Source organism: Branchiostoma lanceolatum, chromosome 3 (genome assembly GCF_035083965.1).
Source record: "Branchiostoma lanceolatum isolate klBraLanc5 chromosome 3, klBraLanc5.hap2, whole genome shotgun sequence".
In the NCBI taxonomy this organism is placed as follows: Eukaryota; Metazoa; Chordata; class Leptocardii; order Amphioxiformes; family Branchiostomatidae; genus Branchiostoma; species Branchiostoma lanceolatum.
The window spans coordinates 21514915-21532678 of NC_089724.1; the positions used below are offsets into that span (position 1 = coordinate 21514915).

The 17764-nt window shown below is 39.2% G+C and overlaps 1 protein-coding gene and 1 long non-coding RNA gene across 3 annotated transcripts; one reads left to right on the plus strand and one right to left on the minus strand.

Moving 5' to 3' along the window:
• The first annotated feature begins 41 nt into the window (after positions 1-41).
• On the plus strand, positions 42-16032 carry LOC136431010 (meiotic recombination protein REC8 homolog). Of its 2 annotated transcripts, XM_066422192.1 has the most exons (22): positions 42-180; positions 618-750; positions 1090-1158; positions 1496-1638; positions 2280-2379; positions 3081-3210; positions 5622-5727; positions 6351-6427; positions 7830-8033; positions 8270-8334; positions 10056-10093; positions 10476-10504; positions 10682-10840; positions 11055-11115; positions 11435-11527; positions 11980-12005; positions 12327-12444; positions 12902-12968; positions 13259-13335; positions 13618-13813; positions 14288-14397; positions 14687-16032. In XM_066422192.1, the coding sequence occupies exons 2-22, from the start codon at positions 695-697 to the stop codon at positions 14800-14802; spliced, it is 2040 nt and encodes a 679-aa protein (XP_066278289.1). In that variant the 5' UTR covers positions 42-180; positions 618-694; the 3' UTR covers positions 14803-16032. The 2 variants fall into 2 exon arrangements, with proteins under 2 accessions (XP_066278289.1, XP_066278290.1); XM_066422193.1 differs by lacking the exons at positions 42-180; positions 618-750; positions 1090-1158; positions 1496-1638; positions 2280-2379 and adding an exon at positions 2775-2851.
• LOC136431017 (uncharacterized) lies at positions 4737-7901 on the minus strand. Its single transcript, XR_010754964.1, has 2 exons — positions 7789-7901; positions 4737-7647 (listed from the first exon to the last, which is right to left on the minus strand). It is a non-coding gene; the product is annotated as an uncharacterized lncRNA (long non-coding RNA).
• Positions 16033-17764: the final 1732 nt, after the last annotated feature.

The window sequence follows — 17764 nt, forward strand, 5'->3', positions numbered from 1 at the left end:
AGCCCGCGAATTTTCTTCTTAGAGGGTTTAGTAAAGGCTGATCTGATTGGCTGAGGTCGTTCGTTAGATCAAGATTGAGATGAAATACGAACTACGATTGGTCAGGAGTGCATCCTTGCAAGTGGGACCTCTGCAGATGTGCAAGAGACTCATTCTCCTGAAATAAAATTCACCGGAAAGGTACGTTGCTATACCGTTTATCAATGTGCAATACTTGTAGATCAAAAAGACATATGATCGACTCCAATTGAAATCTTGTTGCTTTTTCTGTGCTATATAATCGATATTGTGGTAGTAAATCGGAATTCTTGTTGAGCCCATACAGGAATCGATCGTCCGATCCTGACAGAACGTTCCTGTGTTGTGATAGTTGATATGCACAAAACGGGTTTTAAAATCATCTGACGAAAATAATCGGAAATGTTTGACGCGATAACTTTTGAATCCAACAACAGGTAACGTTATGTGAAGTATATGTTCCATGCTGACATGAGTTAGGTGATTTGGTTTTTGTGTGTGAAGGAAAGTATGAAGAACTTTCGTAAAATCATTGGAATGACAATTTAACGAAAAGTTGTTGGCAAAATTTAACTGAAGATGATATAATTTTCGTCCAGATCTTGCATGATTTCACCGATCGACGCTACTTGGCTGGTGTAAACAGTTCCAAGCCGCGCTGTGAGGGAAATCAGCCATGTTTTACTCACAAGACATTCTCCAGAAAAGAGGCGGGAAATTCGGGATTATCTGGTACGTCAAAGCAAGGGCCTTGGTCAAAGGATCCCTTCCAGCCTCAAGCCTACGAGTATGATATAGTGTAAAAGTAAAAATGTAAAATAACCACTATTATCTTTGAAAGTTTCCCATGTTCTGCATTATAACACCTGTAGCTTTGTCTTTTATATCTGATCACAAAGTTTTGCAAGGCATGTAATGAAATATTTCATACCCTTGCAATTTTCCTGATGTTTAAAAATTACTTGACTAAAGGTGCATCATTTTTATTTTATTTCATACTTTTATTAAGATTCAAAGTATTCTTTCCATTGAAAAGATGCAAACATCTGGATGTATCTTAATCATTTGCAGGATTGCTGCCACCAGAGCCAGGGACCTAACCAGGAGAGACTACAGCACTGTCAATGTGGCCAAGACATGGTAACGTTATGGTTTTAAATATTGGCTCTTTGCAAATTATTGCTGTGTAGTAACCATATTGTAGTTCTTTTTGAGCTCTGATGTTAAACCAAAACTTTTAGGTGTCCATTCTAGATGAGTTATCATATGCTTGTGAATAAGTAAGACAAGTCGATGATGATTTAATTAATCTCAGTACCAAATCTAGCCTGATTTAATCGCAGCCACCCCGTAACCGGTCAGTGGGTAGGAGCCATTACACCCCCGGACGCTGGAGTTTGGGTTATACAGACTACACCAAATCAAGCCCATTTCCTTTTATGATTGTATGACGTGTATGTTGTCCTTTCCTCCTCAGTGATGAAATCATCAACCATCTCACGCAGCCCAAGCGGGTTCGTTACGACCGCAGTGGCTTCCCTCGTTTTTCCCTGTATCTGTCAGCTCAGCTGATGTTCGGAGTCACGCTGGTGCACAGGAAACATGCCGAGTACCTGTACGGTAAGTGTAGTAGTCTGTAAAAATAGCAGGTTTGTTTTAGAACAGTCAGGGCTCAAAATTTGTTTTTGGGAATAGGTTCACTGGTGCACTTAACCTAAGAATGGGCCGGGGAACTATTTGGTGTGCACTACATCAGGGCTGTCTCCAGGACCCGTCCTTCCGTTCTGGGACGGAAATTTGCTTGTTGGGACGGAACAAAAATATAAATTTCATGAGATAAAACTGATGAAAATGTATTATTTTAAGTTTAAAATGACAAATTCAACAATGAAAATTGAAAAATCGGCTCCCAAACAATGAGCAGGACAGAAAAAAAGTTAAGCTGGAGACAGCCCTGCACTACATAAAATAAATTAGAACGTCACATTCAGTTAAACATAGTTTTTCCGACACTTAAATGACAAGAATCTATTGTACTATGATGTACAATTAGTATGATGTCTTTAGGGAGTTTGTTCCAATTAGTTCAACTGATCACACTTGATCAGACATAGAGCAAATTAGAATGTTTTTAGCAGTTCTTTGCATGCACCCTTGTTATCATCATCATCATCATCATCATCATCTACAACGTTTACACATATGATATAACTTTGTAACATCCTAAACTGTGTGCCATGTTTGTTTGCTTGTTTGTTTAGGGGATGCAATGACACTTCAGAGTAAATTTATTCCCAAGAGACCAGGGCGTCGTATTGTACCTGGAAGTACTGAAGACATTGATATGAAGACATCAACCAGGTAAGACTAGCAAATTGTTAGCGGCTGAAAATCTCAGTTAGGAGACACTGCTTGTGATTGCATATTCATAACATTGTAGACAAGACATACAGTCTTGTTAGACCTGCAGTTCAGTTGATGCCTGGTAGGTGGCAATGTTGAGTGTATGGTTGCTGTCAGTGACACATGTATGTTAGATAAAGGTGAATATCACCACACAGTATGTACTAGTAGATGTTGACATCATTTGCATAATTAATGAGAAAATTCTACAACAGCTTCCTGAGAAAGAATTTTGCAACATAGGTGATTTGGGAAGATGATATGATAAGAAGTTTATTGCAAGTTATAATGCATTTATATAAATTATGCTAATAAGAGACTTCTTTGCATATCTATAAAGAGCAAAGGCTGTACAAACTCATTGGTAAGTGATTCATATTTTTGGGATTGCATGCTTGGACTTTTTGGATCACATGAGTAGCCTACATAGGTGAGCTTTATCCAGACTGTTATAGAAATATCGCTTATTCTGCTTAGTGTGTAATTGTAAATGAATGCAACATCCAATCAACTCCACAAAAGGTAATAAACCATTTCAACTCTTTTGCTGGCTAATGACATGTCAAGGCCTTTAAAATCTACTGAGGCACACATACCTGAAGTCATTCTTTAACATCTCAGGTGATTTTAGTGATTAAAAGACACTGATGTTTGTACAGACCAATAGAAGCCCTGAGACTGGAGGACCCTCTGGACCTGTACAGACCTGGGCTGTTGGAACTGGACCCGGAGTTTGGGCGACTGAACGTTACTGACGACATAATGGAACCGGCCTTCCTGCCAGATATAGTGAGTGCATTAGGTCATGGTTATCTGGCAACTGGATATATTTGGGAAACTCCCAGACATTTCAGGCAGATGATCCACTAGTACCTTTCATCAGTGACTGAATTGTATCTTATCATCTGGATGTCTAAAGGCGCCCTCTCATTGGGCTGCGGTACTGTGGCGGTAGCGTGCGGTAGCTTGGAAATGGCTACCGCCGCAGTGCCGTGCACAGACCTCGGCGTACCGTCGTAGTGACGTCTCAGTGCCGTACCAGTGCCGGTCCACACCGCCGGCGTGCCGGTTGAAATGGCGATTTTTTTTCAAATTTTGAAAAAAAACGCAAGTGGCAAAGTGCTGCGCGCTCGCCGGGAGCTTGCCGGGAGCTCACCGCGCGCGCTATTGTGTAAAAGTGATATGTCAGTTTCAAGGTTATACGTATATTCTATAACATTTTACCTTTGTTGCACCAAGTGTCATAAGTGAAAATCCTTTTATCATTTGAAATCAGTTTTTGATGCATTTTTTTATTGATTTTGCATTGTATTTTGATCCATTAACAGCTAGCACTGCGATTTCTGATCAATTGAAATCACTACCATCAAAATACAATCGGCCCATTTCCCTAGCTATTGATCTGTTTAAGAGTTTGGTTAAACCTATTTTACTACATTGTAGTGAGGTTGATGATTGTAGCTGTAGAACTTCTTATATTTTCATTGGGATATTGCTTCATCCCACTGAAAATTAGATCATTGTGCATCTATTCCAGTACGGAAGTTGGTAGACTGGTCGCTCAGGGAAGGAATCAGATCACTCGTCTACATGCACTCGCCCCGCTCTTGTGCCATTCAAGAAATACAGTACAGTGATAAACTGAACTTGATATACCAGTCAGGCACTGTATCGCAAATTCTACTGAATGTTTCACCGTAAGGGGTGAATTGGAGGAATTCCTATCGATCGTTGATAGTCAAACACAGTTGATTAGATACTCTCGCTATGATTGAATAATTTACCTACTAACAGGATTATTAAAAAAAAATACCACACTTCATCATTCGAAAAAGAAAATGACTGTCAATACCAACCGTTTTGGATATACATTTAAAGAAAGTGTGAAACTCACGTTTCTCCCTGGCTGGAGGGAACCACTTAGAAATATCAGTAAACTCCACACATTTTATAAAATCAAAAATCACTTTGGTAGGGAAGACTTTATCACATCAATTCATAATAAACCGTTTCTAAGAAGTAACCACTGAGAATCAGCGCACGTTGTCTAGAAGTTGAAAAGGATCGACACCACAACACACCAGGCACTCACAGATTGTGTCCCACATGTAACGAAAATATTGAAGATAAATTGCAATTTGTGATGGCCATGGCCTGTCCCACTTATGGCAAAGAGAGAGATGCGCTGCAAAGTATCACTACTAAGACTAACTTCCCCATATCTGGTACACAGAACGATGTATTGTGATCATGTCCAACTCCTATACCACCTACATAGGTCAATTTCACTATACTTCATCCTAAAAGCGAGAGAAAAAATAATCCATACATGGCTTTATTGTAATTCATACACTGTTATCGATAATGTTTTGTACTTATGATTGTAGGATAGGTTAGCCTTGCAGTATTGTTGATTTAGTGCCATATACTGTACCATATACGATTGTCGAACAATAAAGTTCATTCAATAACTTGCTCATCTGGGCTTCAAACGCAAATGCGCCGCACGTCAGTGAGAGTGCAAATGAAAATTGGTGAAAGAAACGCGACGGTGCCGTAAAAATCTGCCGTGGCAGTGCCGCCGCAGTGCCGGAGCCCAATGAGAGGGGGCCTTAACCGTCATCAATGTAGTGAGTTGTTGTCATGGTGCTGTTACTGCATAGGATATGGTGGTAAAATGCTATCGATTGAACCCTTCTTCATTTGTGATTAGAGTGCAAACTTATGCACCAATATTCAATATTATGCCAATGATGATACATCAATGTCCATAACAGAAACAAGCTCTTCATTGCTTTAAAAGGTTCACATACCTGACTGTGTGATGCCGAATATATGCAACCAGCATGTATTTTTTCCACCTTCGTTTAACCTTGAGAGTTTACATACTCTTCCGCCACAGCCGTTTTTTTAAGAGTCTTCGTGTCATAACATAGGAAAATAGAACAAAACAGTTTTTTTACAAAGATGATGTTACAATCATTATTCCATAATCATATTTGGTATCTGAAAATAAGTCAACGATATAATATCATTCCGTGTTCAATTTTGAAAAGCTTTCCGTCAACTCATGCTATCTTTTGCCAATGCTGTGGGGAAAGTTATGTCAAAACAACTTTTTTAACAGTTAACAAATAAGATGTAGCATATTTGTTAAGAAAATAGTTAAAGATAAACTTGATAACAATTTGTTTGGCCAGGATATCATCCATTTCCCTCTGGACCCTCCAACCCCTGAATGGTGGCCAGGACGGAGGAAGAGTATCAGGAAGCCGTCATCATCATCCTCACCTTCAAGTTTTTCAGGTAAAAATATCATCAACTGAACCTGTACTTACAAATCTACCCATGGTTGGAGCTGTCTTTGCTTACCCTATGGCCTATATGTAGAATGCACCGATTACACTCTGCATTATTTAAGTTGTGCGGTCTGGTTACAAATTTTGTGTCAGTAAAAGAGTTGATTACCCTCTACATAGAAGCACAAACAGGCAGAAATGAGTTGGACCTGGTAAAGAAGCTGGGAAACAGACCAATCAATCAGTGGAATCAGTCTCTATGTACATCATCATCGTCATCATCTCTCCCATAGCTTTATATACAATAAGCATATAATAAAAAAAGTAAACAGATGTTTGGACATCAATCTTTATCTTTTTTTGTAACTTTTATGTTCTTAAATATCACAATTTGTTACAACAGACATTGAAGCATGCAAAAAAAAAGATATTCGTATTGATCGAATGATGTCATTAACCCAAAATTTTTGTGTCAGGGAGAAGGTGTAAACTGCCATGTTGCACTTTGTAGTATAATTCTTGATCATTGGAACCAAAACACATGCAAACAGTGCTCCTTAAGTGATGTGGGCAAAGGTACAAACAAAAGCGACAAACTTGAATGTTTAAAAAGCTGTTTCTTTTGATCAGATCACGACCCATACCAAGTGAGGAATGCAAGGGACATCTCCATACCAGATGTTGTGCTGTCACCAGAACCATTTCAGGTGAGGAACAAACAGATGGATGGGAAAAATAGAGCATCTGTGGTTTGCCAGTTCTTTCATACCGGTAGTTCTTAGAGTGGTGGATTAACTCATAAATTTACAGGTGCTATGTATACTTTACCTTCTTGTTATATTCTCTTCTTTTACCTGTATGTAGATGGAACATGATTGCAAATCTTACATGTGCTAATTAAAAGTCCTTCGACTTGTCCTTAACTTGCTATCTTGAACTTTCTAAAGAACTTGTTTCAGTACCATGGACATTTCCAATTGCTGTGATGACTGAAATTAGTTGAATCTGTTGTATGCCTATTGGATACTGTACATTTGTATATTGTATGCATGTAGTTGTAATGATTATCATTTTGGAGAAACTAAATGCCCCTCATAAAGCTACAATTCTAACCTCGAGAATGGCATATGCAGTAATATCTATTCATTTCTGTTTTCTTTATCAGGGTATCAAAATGTTCAATTGCAAGACAAATGCCTTAGTGTATGTCATTACTTTGAACACCTACACCTAAAGAACCAATGGTGCCACTAGAAGTAATGGTGGTATATTGCATGGTACAGAGCTGGCATAGGTTCAAACAGCTGAGAAAAATCACCCGAGGGAACACTTATATACCATGTGATGGTTTCATCTGTGAACTGGAATGAGTGGAGTCTCTATCGTTCTTGTTATCATCAACTTGTGTCTGCTATTCCAACTGGTGATGAGATGCTGGCCCATTGATGTTGGTTGCTATATACTGTGAATTTTGAAATGTTTGCCATGGTTTACTTTTTGCAGTTATAAGAGGGCCCTCACTGCAAATTCATGATACCACAAAATATACATTTGCACAATGCATTACTACTGGACTACATGATTGTTTCAACTGCAAATTTTAATTGCTCCAAAAGCCTGGCTCCTTTCTCCTACTGTTAAATTAAGTCCCTACAAAAATCAATCAATTTGCAGAACTAAGTGTCAATTAACTCTTACCGAAAAATACATCGGATTTAGGTAAACTAGCGTAAATGGTAGAATGTGGTACAAAGCTCTCATGGGGTCAGCTGAGTACAATTACCCCAGGGAACACTATGTGATAGTTTGATCTGGGGACTGGATTCTCTGTTGGTCTTGTGATTCAGCCCGCAATGATAACCTGGCCCTTTGATGTGGGTTGCTATCATGGCTGTCTCCAGAACCTCTGTCCCAGGACAGAAATTTGCTTGTTGGGACGAAGAAAAAATTCAATTCATCTGTCAAAAAAATCTGAACTTCATGACATGAAATTGATGAAAATGTATTTTTGTAAGCTAAATCAGATGACAGATTTAACAACAGAAATTAACAACATTGGCTCTCAAACCTGGTTGCTATGCACTAAGTTCAAGTCTTGTCTGTGATCAGGTGTCAACTGAGGATGATCTCCAACCCCCACAACCTGGGGACTTGCTGGACAAACATCTCTCCTCCTCCGAGGAGGCCATTCCGCCTGACGACCAGCCAGCCCTTCCTCCCGCGGAAAAGCCGGGCAGGAAGCGACCAGAGGGAAAGGGGGACAGGGAAGAACCTGCACCCAAAAGGAAGAGACCCGGGGATGGGAAAAGAAAGGTGCGGTTGTAGTTGTGGCTGTTCATGTACAATCTGCATTTTGTAATGGCATAATTAAGAAAGGGTCTTCTCATTAGAAATTGACACTTCAGAAGTTAACGTTACCTTCATTGTAGCTACTATTTGCCTTGTTTGCCCCACATTTCATCTCAGAGAAAACAGTTAAACTATACTAAAATTGTGATGGAAGTCAGTTGATGTGGTGATCCTTTCTTGTGTGCTTACCTTACCGACAGGACCCTTCTGACCCTAGAGGACCAGAAGAAGAGCAGCCTCCCCCAGAACCTGAACGTCAGCCCATGTACGTATGAGGTAACAAACACTGAAGCCAGAAATCTAGTTTGTACACATGTGTATCACTATCAGGATGCCAATTTCTGTTTCATGATACCATTGGACCTTTTGCGTTTCGGCGCATGCGCGCCGGAACGCATTGTCCTGGCTTTTACCTTCAAGCAAGGAGGAAGGAACCAGGGAAGCTTGGTTCAACACTGTGTCGCACACAATAAGACCTTATATGGCAATACGTTCTCAAATCCTTGTATAGCCGTTGCCTTATATGGCAAGAGAGCACGAAAATGCAGGCAGGCTAGATTTGCATGTGACACAGGACGGCGACCGCATGTAACTGCTACAACTGTTCGGAAATATCATTGCATTGTGGTTTCGGACTTTGATATCCTGAAAAATGACCATATTACATCTATTCCACAAGATTGCAGACGAAAAAAAATGATTTCGTCAAGAAAACGACCAAAAATCGGCATAAATGATACCATATAGTGAGGTTATAGCATTACGTCCAGAGTGAATAGTTACGTACCGCAGCTTGGCCGATCTGGCAACGCGAAGCACTACGGACCCAGAAGATCCGGGTTCGTGTCCGTGCATAGATTTTTTTTTTCTTTTTAGATATTGAATATCAAAAATATATATTGATATTATATTAATTTATCAATATCATATTTATGAATATCATTTTTTTTCATTAATAAATAAAGAAATATTTTATATTTGTTATTTTTAAATATTCATTTAATATATACAAGGCCTTTGTTTTATGAACAGGACTTCATAGATTCCAAACCCGGCATTCGAATTTTTCTGTTCATTGTAATGGAAAATACCGTGCAGCGGCTCCTATGCGCGGTAAGATGATTCTTGCAAAACACTCGCCACTAAACTTCTATCCCCGATGTAAACAGAGGCTCTTGATGTTGTTTGCAAAACAGCGATTCTTTGTTACAGTAGCAAATACTCCATTGTTCAGTATCGACTTCATTCAGACAACACGGACGTGGAAAGTGGCGCCCCTCGGCACAAAACTATGGGAATTTTCATGAATTTTAGCAAAATTACCCAGGAAAATAAGGAAGAAATGTTGTAAATGCGGAAACCAGAATAATACGGATGAGGTAGCTGTTGATTTGTTTGACATTTGGTAGTCATTTTAGATAGAACCTTAGCTGTTATGAACTTCTATTTCACTTAATTACCATAGTGCTGATGATTCAATGGTGCTTTTTCAAATTTTATGTTTTATTGCGTGCCATGTACATAATTACATTGATAGCTTTTATAATGAGCCTATTATACATTTTACAAATAAGTACAAGTTGTAGGCCAAGACCAGCTTTTTCAAAAGCACTTAAGTTAAGTGACGTAACTTCAAAATTGCTTTCCCCAATCTGCCTTTCTCTATTAAAACAGTACTCATTTCCCAAAATGACAATTTTTCTTATAGACTGAACAGCCCTTGAGTGACTTCCTCTGGCAGATTTTACTTCAAGTAAAGGGAAAAGACAATTCACACTTATAAACGTAGCCGAAACGCCAGCTTTTTTTAAAAGCTCTTGTTTCAGTGAATCATAATTTCTCCTTTTAATAGTTTGTTTAACAAATACAATGTATAAATGTTAAAATGAGGATTGAAATGACAGGCAATGAAATAAGAATGTTGACATTGAAGAAACATTTTCTCTGAGTGACATGTTTTCTATTACCTGTATGTTTTCCTTGTAGGGTGGAATCTCCACCTGCCCCTGACCACCAACCTTCAGGTACAAATATGCAGTTATTTCATGCCGAGCTAGGGGTATTATGACCCAGCAATCAGTTGTTCATACATACCACTTTGCAATCTGAACTGTGTACAAAAACTTGGCTCAATGAAATTCTTCTCTCCACTCTTCTTTATTTCAAAAGTTACCAAAAACAAGCATCTCTACAGAATAGTAGGAATGGCTTATTCTCATAGGAAACATTTTCTAAAATGGGGCAGTTGAAAACAAACACTTTATTACCACACATCAACTATTCTATTTTCTAAAAGGGAGAGATGAATTATTTCAAATGGTTGAAACTATTAATGATTTTTCAAAGATAAGGATTGTTTGATTGCCTGATTGTATTAAAATGCCTGATGCTTCAATGATTTTGCAGATGAAGAGAGAAGAAGCAGTCCCAGTGAGGTTTGTATTTTTTGTACTTCTGTACAATATTTTTGAAAAAAGAATTATATTACTGACAGGATAATGGGGGTGCATTTAATGCTGTGTTGCTACAGAAATAGCTATATTTGTCTAGAATGGCTCTGTTACAATGGGACTGTAGAGGTATACACTGTCTATCTATACTCTTGTGACTAGCTGGAGCTGCCTCCAATCCCTCGGGAGGAGTTGTTGCAAACACCCCCTGGCCGCCGCACCCGGCCCGGGCGGGGTCCTAAGATAGACCAGGAGACCCAGCTGTCCCGGGAGGACGTCAGGAACAGCCTGGCCCATCCTGAGCACACCCTGGCACCCATGGTGAGTCACTACAACCATTTGGTATCCACAGGCTTAAGTAGAAGAAGTAAACCTGGATTCTTTTGGAACTTTACCTGTTCCTGTCCTGTACTGTTCGAAATACTGGGTGCATGTGCACCTTTGTGCACCCAAAGTTGGAGCTGTGCACCTAATTTCGAGCCGACTCCCCATGCTGTCCTTTCCCTGGTGCTGACCTGCCATCCTCTCCTTGTAGGTCCGTGCAAACCCCAAACCTCCCCCAACAGCAGAGCAACTCTTCAACCAGCCATGTAGAAGTAAGCACTCAGTTTGTTGTTCTGTTCAGGTTAGATAATGTTCTTTCTCCTCACAGTGAAAACAATTAATGTATTCTTAGCTGTTTGCAGCCATTCCTCCTGAGCGCCTGACAAGTTCCTTATCTATAATTAATGTTCCACTGATAAGAGTTGTTCTCTACAACTTTTAGTAACTTGTTTTTAAAGAATGTTACTTGTACAGTAAAAGAGTTCAGTTCATGTCACCAGACAAAGATCACTTTACATATTACAGATCTGAACAAAACTGTGTTTAGGATCAGAACATTACATTTCACATATACATGCATCATATCCCCAGGGGTACATCACCCAGCCTTGCTGCGCTTGTGGCAGCGAAATGCCACGGTACAGAAGCACCACTCCCACTGGTCCCGTCAACATCCAGCGGAAGGTACTATCACTTCCAGCTCATCATTAGTAGATATGTGGGGCAGATGATCCTCAAGTCAACCTACATACTTTGCAATGTAATCATCCTTCAGCAAGACAAACAGAGCCGCATAGTTTCCATTTAGAACTATATTCAGCCTAGTAACATACAGACTGGTTGCTTCCTCAGTAAGTTTAGGCACAAGTACACTGGTATAGGCTACAAAATACAATTTCCAAGTAGAAACTGTTATGAATGAGGGATAATTGCAGTGTCCTTAAGACTATCCACCCCATGAATTTACTACGAGTTCAGTGTTAATTAGCTATTTCTTGAAAATCGTTAAAAAGCAAAAAGCAGCCTTTCAGCTGCAAGTCTGTCATTTGTAATAAGCTACATTGTAGTAATCAGATTCCAGTATTTACAACAGATGATGAAACGCTACATCAGTTTTTGCTCTTTCTCTTTTTCAGATGGGCCACAACCCTCATCTCCAGAGGTAGGAAATGTCACACTTTCTTGGTCTGTTGGAAAGGTTTTGCCTTGTGCCTTTTTTTTTGTAAGGGAATCTAAAAGCAAAGATGAATCTCGGTGGAGGAAAATATTGATTTTTTGAATGAAAAGTCAATACTTTTGGACAATTTTCGGTCTTTTATCATTCTGCATATTTTCATCCAACTTTTTCTGGTCATTTTTATCCCCTACACCCCCTGCGTCTCAAAAAACAAACAAACAACAAATTCACAATTTGACACTTTCCTGCCACCACAAAAGTCCTGCCAAGTGTTGACATGACATATACCATATACATGTACCTCAGGAGGAAAGAGAGGGTCCAGAAGTATCCAAAGAGGGTCGAGAAGCGATGCGAGACGATCCCATGGAGGACAGCACCAGCAAACGTCCCGGGATGGATGTGACAGGAGAGAGCATGACAGGTCTGTCTTGGTCTACATCTTAAGATCGTTTGTGTGAACAAAATTGTGTTGAAAAGTTTATTTTGAGTCAACTGATGGTATGGTAGCCAGTTTTTTTTTACATGTACAAATAGTAGTGGGGTAGACGAGTTCGCTAATGGTCTATGTGTACTTACGGTTTTCTTCTTGGACTATACATGTATATTACAGCATGTTCACCACACCAGCATACATTCACATGGACCAGTCTAAAAGTCTTTCAGCCAGATAAGACATAAGAAATTTATAGTCTACCCTGTCCTTGATGCTGACAATGAGACATTCTACAACATTGAAACTTGTGAAATGTGGCTTCTCCATTAGATTACTCGACATGTTTACAGCATTATGTCATACTAAAACCAGCTTTCCCCTTGTGTTTGACAAGAAAATGAACCAGCACCAATCTGCAATGACAGCTTTTCATGCTTTTCTACAGATGTGAGCTTGTCTGATCAAGGTTCTGCCCACAGACCAATGCCAGGACAGGACATTCCAACTAGAAGGTAAATTTGCAGCCCTTTTGGGACAATCAATATCGATTATAACTTGCGTCAGGCCACACTAGTTCTATCTTCTGACATTTCACCTCCATGTTGATGGCAAGTTTTGTGTTTGTTAACAGATCAGGTATTGAAGATCATTTTGGTGTTGCCAGTAACAAGTAATGAAACATCCTATTCAACCATATCTACATGGCAAGTTTCAGGGCGACAGCACATTACTCTGATTATCAAAATGCAAAGTTTCAACATACCGTTCCTACCTGCTGACATCTGTCTTGTCCTATGTACAGAAGACCAACTGATCAGTCAGCCCCACCGTTCCATAATTCTATACCAGAAGAAGGACCTGAAATGGGACCTGAGCCAGGTAAGATTGTTGGAGTTTAGCTGATCTTGATAAAAGTTGCTGTTACTATGGAATAAACTGAAGTTTCCATGGTTTTATCATATGAATTTATATCGCTGTAGGGAGAAAATGGAGTGTTTGCATCCCCCTCGATTCACTCTGACTCTCTCTCTCTCTTTTCTATGGAGGAAGCTGAGGTCATTGATATTTCGGGCCAGTGAAAACTTCGTTCAAGCCAGTAGACTTTTTATGAACATGCCCTATAGGGCCAACCATGGTGAGGATTGCAAACTTTTTTTCCAGAACTCCCCGCTGAGCCGGAGACCCTACCTCCAATGGAGGAACCTGAAGTCAGCCCCCAGCAGGAGGCTCCTGTCAGCGATTCTGCAGATAGCAGCGGGAAGGGGTCTCATGTCAGCATTCTCTGTGAGACCATGGAGCCTCACTTCAGCCCTCGCCTCCCGGTCAAATCCAAACTCTCCAGGGACGAGGCCAATAGGTAATGCTGCTGTTTCTTCTAATTATAATATAATAACGTACAGATGTGTACATTGGTGTCAATGAACATGGCACAATTTTGGAATGCATTAAGTCATGCCTACTACTTTGCGTTGTCTTTTAAATTTTGTTATGCATGTAATCTACCTTGCAAATCTGATATGGCTGACAAGTTTATTTGAGTTTCAAGCTAAAAATCTGAGTGGTTACATATAAGGTATATAAACTAAATAGACTTGATAATCATGCAAGAAAAGTTTGGCACATCTGCAAAATTGATTTAGATAAGAGCTACTAATGTATGAGGGGTGATTTGTTGATATATATGGCATTAAAAGGGTGGTTAAGAGTTAGATACATGGGCGGATTAGCACATAGAATGAAAGGTCTTGTTGGGAAAATGCTGACACCTGGAGGTTTAGAATGACACGGCCAAGCCTTTTGCCCTTTACCAACAAAAACATTTCTGCTTCAGCACCATTGCAGAAAGCTTAGGGGAGGACAACGTAACAACATTTTGCACCCTGGCTTCTCCTGAAGAGACTGATAAACCAACGGCTGCTCGTTTCTTCTACTTCTGTCTTGGTATGGTATTTTCAGGATATCATCTACATTATATTTACACCTGTTAGTAAATTGATTGGTTATTGTGTTAAAAATGTCTTTGGGGTTGCTGGTGACCATCTGTGTACATTGTATCAATAGTCTACGTAATTCTCTTGAGAAGGCAGGTCCCAGGTATTCAGTTTATGTTTTGCTAACATTTCTGGCAATAACCAGCACTCACTACAGGTATTCACTTTATGTTTTGCTAACATTTCTGGCAATACCCAGCACTCAGTACAGCAGTACAATGTACCTCTACTCCCTACAGTTTTCCAAAAAGAGCAGAAGATCCAATTGAATCAGGAGGCGCCATATAAGGACATTGTCATTGAGAGGGGACCAAGATTCACAGCAATGCTAGCAGCAGCAGGCTTCAAGCACTGAAACATCATGATGGCGATCCTCAGATGATCAAACCAGGGTTTCTAGCAATATTCCTGTTCAGCAAGTTGCTATTTGTATATGGGTTTAGGTTCTTTGATGGGTTTTGGTTAGAACATTAGCCTACCACTCTGCACTACTCTTAGCTGAAACTGTAGCGACATGTATTCCAAGAAGTGTGCCACATTATGATATCAATATTTGGTTATCATAGTGAGTTAGAACAAGCTCATTTTTTGCTGAATAAGTCATATCGAATATCGCTCTTTGAGGTTGCATCTTTATCTTAATATATTTCGTTGTATGAAGGTACTGTGTTTGATATAACTTTGTCGTGACATCATCCAGGGTTAGCCAGGAGTTACTCTTCTTACTGGGATCAGTCAAGTTGAGCAAATCTTATTTACGTATCAAAGTTATTCTTTCAAAATTAAAACTTGGAAATAGCATAAAAATCAGAAACTAAAAAAGTTGTTGTAAGCTCTGATTTCAGGTTAATATTTTTGAGAACTTAAATGTTACATTAACTAAGATTCAAGAAAGTTATAAGCGGTTTATCGGCCATTTATTGCAAAGATTTTATTGAACCATGCGTTTCAAAATCATCTGTATTCATAATGTTATTTGCACTTCTGTGACTCCTTTACAGAACAATTCAGGGTCCCCTTAGACATATCATTCTTTGTTAGGCACATGTTGGCAGCAGAATTGATTATAATGAGGTGATAAAACTATTGCTGTTGACAAAGGATTGATTTCTTTGAAGAGCACACACTTCTAAAGAGCACAATAACATAAATAGCAAATGAATTATTAATGCTCTGATTTAGTTGATGATTAGGCAGATTTTGTTAACTTCATTGCTGTATGCAGGATGCATATGTTATGTTGATGTAAACATACTTGATGTTACTGTTGCCAATATTGGAATTGTCAGTAAACCACTGGATGAAATGTGTGAATGAAAACGATTCTGAACAGATGAAATGAGAAAAGTTTGACTTCCAGTTGCTGGTTACAACATAGTTGTATCTTAGTCTTGAAGTTAACTACATTGTGCAAGGCACTAAGAACTGTTTGTGTATTATTTATGTTAAATTTCAAAATGACAAATTGAATTTGTGTGCTGCAATGATACTAAATTGTAAAAATTAGTGTCTACCATAATTTAGTAATGACTGAATCAAATGCTGCAATACTCTACCTTGATTTTTTAATAAATATTCACAGTTACCTGTGCGTTTCTTTTTCATAATATGGAGTGTCCCAAGTTTTTCTGTTCATGTCCCAGGATAATTTGTGGACTGTCCCTTAGAGACCTGCCATATTGTGGGAATATACAATATACATGTAACAGTTTATTTTCACAAAATGAACCATCAATGCATACACTGTTGTATTGTAGTGTCTCCTGACCAGTATTCAAATTACTTCTGCACATTTTTCTGTTGATTATGTTGCACAAACAATGTTATGCACAAGATGAGAATGATTTAATTACATCTATATGAATAAAGATATGGATGGTTTGATGTCAACTTTCAAAGAAACAACCCACAGTCTAGTACTTTCAAACAACTGATATTCCTTGCTGTGCTTAGTCAAGTTGAAAAATTCATATTTCTCCAGGATGACAAGACACATAACGGAGATGGCCCTTGACACTGAACTGAGGCAAGAAAGTCCCAGCTCAATGAAAGAGGCCATTGTTAGGTCACTGCTTGCACATGAGACGTGCCTGGCATTCATAATGTAGTTTTCACATGAAAGGGCAGATTTGTACCATTAGGGTCAACTGTCAAAAACCACATTATCCTAGTATATCTCCTTAGTATGTTTTGTCTTGTCTGGTTCATGCATGTATAGATAAAAATATCTGTAGTTTTCTTGGCCTGTTCTGAACATAGATGGTAACCCAGTGCAATTACATGAGTATGAAAAAAATGGTTTGTCAACGAAGGCTTGGAACAAAATCCAGCTTGCACCCATTTTTATGTACCAGAAATAACATCATACTTCATCAGGAAAAAAAGTGATGTATTTCAGAATGTCGAATTGCTTCTGCCCAGAAGTGATGACAGGTCTTCTCCCAGCCTTGACTGAAGCATCCACTGTATTACATCTCCCACCACTTACCAACACATGAAGAACAACCTTGCAGGCCTTGGCAGACATCCTAAATCAATTTCCGATATTGCCACCACACCAGCAACAATTTTATGACCACATAATTGAATTTGCATTGAGGACATAGTTGGGCTTATAGAGAGGACTTCCTGTTTCGTTACAATATAACATTAGGGTGTGTCTACTTCATGCAAAATTTAGAGGAGTGTTTTGGTAAAGGTTGAAATTTCAAACTGTGATGTGCATGTATTTGCTTAGTTAAGGAGATAAGCTCAATGCTTTGACTGGGCATGATTGTCACAGTGTGACAGGTGGAGCACTGCCTTGTCTGGTCAGGTGATGTCATCACTTTGTTCTGTACTATAATGTGAACATGAATGAGAGTTTAAAATTTTCTAGAGTTGCAGATGCATCAAGATGTAGACAAAAAGAAAGAAGTGGAATACCTAAATTCAATGAAATTAGGTTGAGCGTTTTAGTTGTACAATACTGGTAAATCTGGGTTAAGATCCCTGCAGGTGTCCGAGTATTCCCTCTCAGCCTAAAACATTATTGATGAACAAAGTAGACAGGTCCTGCCTTGAGATAGACAAGGCACTTGACTGAGCTGAGCATTCCTTTGCACAGTAAAGTCATTCTTACACCTGACCCCTCTTGTCATCAGGCAACTGATACTTCACGGTAAATAATACAGAATAAACAGACCACCAAAGCTGATGATGGCCTACATATGACACACCTGTTTTGGCCCCAAACACACTAGGGGAGTGAGTCACCCCTTTTAACCCACTGTTGACATCATATGACTGAAAGATTGAGTGACAGTGTCTGAGGCGCT